Source organism: Mya arenaria, chromosome 4, assembly GCF_026914265.1.
Source record: "Mya arenaria isolate MELC-2E11 chromosome 4, ASM2691426v1".
Taxonomy (NCBI): domain Eukaryota; kingdom Metazoa; phylum Mollusca; class Bivalvia; order Myida; family Myidae; genus Mya; species Mya arenaria.
Window position 1 is genome coordinate 34,378,711 of NC_069125.1, and position 8,014 is coordinate 34,386,724.

Consider the following 8,014-nt stretch of genomic DNA (forward strand, 5'->3'; position numbering starts at 1 on the left):
CAATATTAAATTTAGGTTTGGAACAAATACTAATTACTAATTACTTAACCGACCTGAAGGGTCATGTCAAGAGTTTATTTTGTAAATAAAGGCCTCCGCCCCAAAATTCAATTCAAAATACTAAACATCATACGTAATGCTTAAAGTTGTGTAATAGTACATTTTTACATGAGATGAAAAATACTATTGAAATGGTTTACCTGATCATTTATCTAGTAGACACTCATCGACAAATACTCAGTGGAAAAGTAAACAACAATGCTCGCCAAGACTATCTGGCTATGTTGGGGTGCTAATACTTTTACAAAATAGTAGATTTGTCTGACAATTATTACTAAATAGCAAAATGTAACACAATCCAAAACGAGCATGTGTTTGAACTCCAGGGTATTTTAAATCGGATGTTTTAATAAAACAAACATTCCTATGAATATAAACTGTATCAATGGTTTGCATGTTTCCTGTCTGTATGTATATGTGTGTATATGCATAATTATTGCATCATTAAGATTATTGCAGTAAGTTCAACAAGAACACTTTTTGTAATAGGAGGCATAACCCCTCAATACTATTTCTGCTCATGCAGGGTTTACCCCCCTTTGTTAATCTATGACTCAACATCACAAGTAACATCATTGAAACCGAAAGTAGAGTTGTTTTCTGAAAGAACAACATTTTGTAGGAATAATACTTTGCAAGACATCTTTTTAATTATAACGATAAAGGATATGGCTAAGAATGTTCGTTATATTGCATATGTGATGCTATTGGCTTTAGGGTAAGTTTGGCTATATTTCAGGTATTGTTAATTTTTTGATAGATAGATACATTTAATTCCTCCAGTAACGGAGAGCATAACATATTTACAAGTTTAATATAAAACATAGATATACAAATATAATGTACATAACAAACGTTAATTTACAAAAGTGATAGCGTACATGCATGGTAACCAGTTACACTTAAACGTCATGGATCACATAAGCCTAAAACATATACGCATTATCAGAACATCACTACTATCAGTATCAAGTATCTGATATTCACTCAACTCAAGCTTTCTTAACTACAAGTAAGTTAATTAACGCCTTTGCAATTGGGTGAATAATCAATCAATTATGAAAATTTGTTGTTGCACATTGAAACACCTTTGCGCACTGGCCCTTATGAGGTTTACTCATTTGACACTTAAAGGCATCCACACCACAGCAGTGAATTATGTTATCCCACAAGACCCTACGTTCTTCTTCTCTTTTATGGCAAAAGCAAATTAAATGTTCAGTATGACATTTGACCGCTTTACACTCAGAATGACCTTGAAACAAACGTACCCGTTAAGTTCATAAACCTCGTACATGGTTTCTGGAGACGACGGTTACTTCTAACAACAAACCATAGCGGGGAACATTTGTACTGCATAATGATGTTTCGCAGGGCCTCGCCACTAGAAGATGTCGTTATGTTATCATAAATTATTGCTTTCACGCGCATCATAACATTTCTCTGAAGGATCCGTTTCCAGGATACCTTATTTGGGAAATCACCTGAACTAATATATACGCTTAGATACTCAACGAAACTGTTTTTAGAGTAGCTTATATATACCCGGTAGAAATCCAGTCTTTTGTTTATCACCGTTCATGAAACGTAGAAGTCTGTGTACGAATATGTGTTTCGCCTGATAATGGCATTGTAACAAGCACAGTTGGCCTAGAAATTGGAGTTTTCGATACTCAATTATTATATAAACTGGTGTCATGCCATAGGGTACAAAGCGCGAAGTTCGTAGACATATATGTGAAAATGTTGCATATATTTGACACAAAAGCGATGGGGGGCAAGTTCTAAATTATGAATATCGTCCCTAGAATAAACACTCCACATTTCACGGCCGTATAAGGCGTTTGGAAGGATAACGGATATATAAATAGGCAAGGTTACCGCACTCATTATGTCCGGATGTATCCCACTGTTGATAATACTAAAATATATCCCACCGAGTTTCACACTTGCATGATGCAGCAATTCCTTACAAGACAATGTCTCATTGCAGTCTATGAAAATATCTATTTATATCTTATTCATAAAGGCAACGTCATTTTTTAGATTAATAATTTGAATTTTAATTAAGACATAATTTGAAACGCATCTGCTTCTAAATCATCTTATGCATCTTAATAGCAGACATTGTCGTAAAACGACAAAAAATATAAATAATTACTTAACATACTTTTCAATATAATGAATACATAAATGCTACAAATACATACAAAACATGTATCCATTTCTTTATGATAGTTATGTTTGTCTAATAGTCAGATTAGCGTTTGTGATGCTGGTATTACAAGAAGAAGCCCTCGGAGTTCCACCTACTTAGTATACTTGTTGGAGGACAGTGAATATATGAGGACCCCTGTGGGTCACCAATCCGAAGAAACGCATTTGTCTGAGTATCTATGGCAACAAACAACACTGTACCAACAACAGACATTGAAGTCACGCTTTGTCCAGGAGATAAGCAATGCATCTCTAAATCCAGTGGATTTTGGTACGGTACTCTACTTAAATTGATATTTTTCCTTCGTTTTGTCAACTAAATGTTGTAGGTTAAAGCTATACATAGCTAAACACTTGAGATTTGATAATATATGATAAAAATATGTTTATATTAGCAATTTACGAAGTTTTGCTCAGACATAGTCAAACAGTAAAAATTATCTAAACAATCTCAACCATGTCCACCTCGATTTATTGTTTAAGACATTTAGCATGCCATTGATGATGTAACTCTTTGGACTAATAACTTTTGTATCTGTACTGTTTACAATTTAAAAACCGATATGTGCTACTGTAAAGTAAAAAAGAGTTTTGTCTATAAAAACCATACTACATGGACTCACTAGTCGTTACTATTGCGTTTCTGTTACTATGACATCAGAAAAGAACCTTGAATGGTCATTCAAATTATTTCGAAGGTATTCGTATACATAGGACAGTCATATAAAACAATGTCTTTGTATCCTTCCCTTCTGCATACATGGTCGATCGTTTAATGTTCAAACAATGAATCATACCAGCCCATCTGCACAACACATAAATCTTATCCTGTTTAAAGGCACAAGGATCGAGGCCAAAGAAACACTAAACGAGAAACACAATGTGTCAAATGACAACTAAGACAATATAAAAAATACCGAAAGACAATATTCTATGTTCTTTGCTACTGAATAGTATTATCTATTAATATACCTCAATTACATTCTTCGTGCAAATTCTCATACCGTATTGGTAGAAATCAGTACTGTATGATCTGTTGGATAGCCCGAGTGGTTTAAACTGTCACCTTTGCGCCTGTTTACGCAAAACACGTGGTGAAGCGCGGAACAAAAAAATCTTGGTAGTCTTAAGTATGTGAAAGAAAAATATAAAATAGATATAGAGACAATATATTCTTATCTAGCAATGACACTAACAAATCGAAGGTTTATGCGCATGCACTTGAAGTATGGTTACGGAACATCTACATGTAGTGCCCCTGGAACTTCACTTGTTTACTGTGATAAATTAATGAGTTTTCATTGATTTTAAATGTCATTTTGTATTAACAACAAACTATTATCCACTAAAACTGTTCCGGTATGATAAAATGAATATAAGATGCCTCAGTCGGCAGTATTTCCTATAACCCAAACAGCCATCTAATACTTATATACTATCGTATCGTAATGTCTAACTGTATTTGCAGGAGCCTATTTAATTCAAGATAATTCCTACGTGTTCAACGCTGCTGAAAGTGTTGCCATCGCTGCATCAAACGCAACGGATGCAAACTTGAAATCGTTTCTTGAAGCAAGATATGCGTCGTACAAAAAGTAAGTAAAATCAATTATTGGAAGATTTAAGTTTAAAGACGTATAGTTTTATTCGTAGACTTTCTTTTGGATTCTTCATATCCATCTCCTGCGCGAGAATAATTCCGATAAACGATGATTTGGACAAACTGAGGACGATCTTGTGCTGATGACAGTTTCCAATGTACGATGTAAGGATTGTCTTACTACGAACGTATTCGATATTGAGGATACTTGTTTGTGTCAGTGTAAGATAACAATATATTTCAACGAGCGAGCACCAAAAGCGAAATATTTACGTTTGGTGTTCTGAAGGTGAACTATATTGCGATCCAAAACTGCACTAAACAATTTTCTTTAATTTCATGCTGAAAATTCACCATTCAATAATTAATCTACAATTACCTGGACCGCGCCAAATTTAAGCCAAATGACATTCCACCGGAAATGATACTATCTAGATAAACTCTTTTTTTTTTCAAACGGTGTGTTTAACAGGATATAATCAACTGTTATTACTCGTATTGATAAAACCAATGAAAATATAAACTTATCAAACCGCTAGCTACAATGAAGAGAACCATTTTATTATTATTTATAATTTGCTCTTCTTTAAAAGATACTCCTTTCATTTTTAATTTAGGTATTATGAAGAGGCATTCCGCACTTGGCACATTGAAGATGCGTCGGGGGTAAAACTGGGAAAAGAATGTGCAGATTATGTCAACCACGAGCGCGATGTAGCTCTGACCATGCCTTCTATTTACACCATTGTGTCCATGATACCTTGCGCAAAGTTGTGGCCATGGATTGGAAAACAGATCAAGGCTGATACAGTAAGAGAAGTATTTACCAAGAAGGGATACTAAGTTATTGTTTTTGTGTGTGTGTAAAATAACAAAATATTTCAGTAAGTTAGCATAATAACTTAATTTCATCAATTGCCTTTGCCACTAGTGAAATAGGAAGTTTTGGAATTGACGAGATAAAAAATTAATTATTAAACTCTTATTGTTATTTCCGCTTAAGAATTGATCAGCCAAATACAGGTCAATTTAAAATCTTTCTGCGTTAAACATACTGTAGAACCAATGCTTATGGGTATACAAGTTTTGCTTAGCCCTCAAACCTTAACAAAACTGTTAGAATTTTTTAATCATGAATTGCTGAAAACCTGATTTAGTTAATATGACACAACTTCCCCGTAGAAATTAATTTACATTTTTAAGTATATATTAAATATAAATCCAGCCTCCATCTTTGATAGGAAAACTAAATACATAATATCTATTTATTTAAATGAAAAAAATGAAAACGAACGAAAGAAAATAAAAACCCAGGTTGAACGTGTTTTTGTTTTACCCATTCAAAAGTATAGAAAAACATGTATTTACAATGAAACATTCACAGTTATTGACAATATACTATTCACAGTTTGCAAGAGTATTTCGCAAACATTCTTTCAAGGTGTCTATTAGTACCCTGTCTTGATCTTGCTACAAAATGATAAAAGTTGTTATGTAAGTGTCCTGATTAACGTCTGTATAAATGTTTACACTCGTCGGTAGTTTCTTGAAATGAGGCTCGGCCAATATTAGGCAAATACAAACGTATATTCATATTATTTCATTTATTTTAAACTAAACTCCGTCGTGAAAGCAGTAATTTTGTATGAATCACGATCGAATACATTCCTTGGATACTGTCCGAAACAGGTACAGGTTTTTATTTTGAGAAAACATTCGATTGTACCTCTTGTGGGGCTCAAATCCACAACCTCTTTTAGTAAAAGTCGGACAAGCTTATTACTACAACATCTCGAACTCCTCTAATTTGATTTAATTCTACGATTTAGGGAAACTTCGGCGTATATACAGAATGGGTAAGAGAAAACTTCGACCCGAACAACCATGGTTCCGACAAGTATGAGACAATGCTTAACAACGCTGCCGCCCAAGGACACATTGACAAATCCCAGGCACTAAAGGTGTATATGAACAGTATGATAGGGGAAGTAGAATTCTTTAATAGTATAAGCTTATTCTAGGTTTATGTGTCCGTATCCTGCTACAGTGTAAAAAGAGAACTAAAAGTACAAAACCCAGTGGCCTAAATTTAACCAATATTATAATTAAAGGGCAAACAAACACCAAAAAAGAGACACAACACTTTAATACATAAATCCTTAAACAACTATCACCACATCATTGTTTATTTGTTTATGTAACCATTAGTGTACGGTCAATGAAAATTAAGTGCAAGGAAACTCACGTCAGGGCTTAAGCCAGTTTGTGAGCGCTCGACGACCTCACATATGCCCCAGCATGCATCAGACAATTCATTTGCAAGGGTATTTCCTGTTTGATATTTGGAATCGTTGCGTGACTTTATGTCAAACTTTGTTTGATACGGGCCATACAAACATATGTATATAACAAAGGTCTTGGTTTGAACCGCATGTTGAATTAACTATCCTTAGTTTGAATGTATCTATCATGTTTTCCTCTGCTTTTAATGGTGAATAAATATTAATGTATCTTTATATTGTTGCTTTTTTATAATATAACAAAGAATGCGGACAGTTTGTAAAATAAAAGAAGTTGTCTGAGAGGCTGGGGCAGGATTCATTAAATATGATGGGACTGTTTGCCATTAGAGGTTAAGGAATTTTGCTATTAAAAATAAGTTTCAAAAGTGAAACCTTTGGAACTCTGAACGTCTCAGTATGAGATGAAATGTTTGAATATCTTATGCAGCTTTCACTGAGGAGTACACGATTTATGTGGATAATTGCGAAAGCCATCTGGATCATGATCAGGGTTCATATATCAATAAGACACTCGAACGACGATAATTTGTGCTAGAAAAGTAATCCAAAATGCTCACAAAGCCTATCGGATGTTTTGGGATGCTAATATTTTAACAAATTAACAGTTTTTGTCCAAAAATAATTTCTAAATGACCAATTTGTTTACATTTTCTGTAAATACGATGCACTTATTGAATTATTAAAAATAGTGCAGTTAGTTCAGTGCTTATTGTAATAAGAGGCATAACCCCTTAATACTTTGTTTCATGTCTGCTCATACACGGTTTACCTCTCTTTCTTTCTTTGTTGATCAACAGCCATGAACAGCTACAAAACTGTGACTCAACATCACAGGAAATATCCTTTAAACCGGAAGAATATTTTTACGTTTACATTTTTATTTTTATGACTTCTTTACATTCATAACGAGGACAACAATGGCTTAGAATGTACGTTATATTGCATATTTGATGATGTTGACTTTACGCTAAGTTTGTCTATATTTCACTTATTATTCATGCCTGATAACTTTTATGTTTTATTGTAAATGCAGGCCATATATGAACGTATTGTATATGCATAGTTACTCAATACGGTATTTATTAAACGAGCTTTCTAAAATTGTCAAAAAAACCCCGAGCATTGGCGACTAGGTATATATCAAAAACGTTTTTTATCACAAATATAGACACAACACGTATCCTTTTTTATGATGAAAGCTGTTTTAGTCTAGTAGTCAAAATAGCGTTAGCGATGCTGATGCAGCAAGGAGAAGCTCTCGGAGCACCACCAACTTAATCAACTTGTTGAAGGGCCTCTGTTGGTCACCAAAAGGAGGAAGACCTTTATCTGAGTATCTATGGCAGCAAATTACGTTAAATGCAATGCATCTTTGAATCCAGTCGGTTTTAGTAAATTATTCTCCACTGAATTTGAATATTTTTTCTCTTACGTGTCAATCACTCGTGGTAAGATAAGGATAAGATACAAGTTCCGTTCATTGTAAAACACTAGTTTTGTAAAGATATGCCTTTAGTTACAAGCGACGAATAATTGCTTAGAAAAACATGATGAATGATGTTGATATTTTGACTATTAATGTTTGTTTGTGTACTGCAATCAACGGTGCAACAGATATTTCAAAAAATAGTTTTGTCTACAAAAGTGACTCACAGATCCACCAGTTTTTATAACTTCGTGTCCGTTACTATTGAATCAGGACTGCACATTGAATTGTCAATCATTTTTGCGTAGGTATTCTTAGGCATTTTCCATGATATCAAACAATGTTTTTATGTCCTATGCTTCTGTATATTACAATATAATATAACCATAGTAAAAAGGCCAGTAGCAT

At 33.8% G+C, this 8,014-nt stretch overlaps 1 protein-coding gene across 1 annotated transcript; it reads left to right on the forward strand.

Annotated features, from left to right (window-relative positions):
- Positions 1-622: 622 nt before the first annotated feature.
- Positions 623-6,389, forward strand: LOC128232709 (uncharacterized). The gene is made up of 5 exons (XM_052946417.1): positions 623-778; positions 2,316-2,548; positions 3,746-3,872; positions 4,495-4,687; positions 5,707-6,389. Exons 1-5 carry the CDS (start codon positions 729-731, stop codon positions 5,896-5,898), a joined length of 795 nt encoding a protein of 264 aa, XP_052802377.1. The 5' UTR covers positions 623-728; the 3' UTR covers positions 5,899-6,389.
- Positions 6,390-8,014: the final 1,625 nt, after the last annotated feature.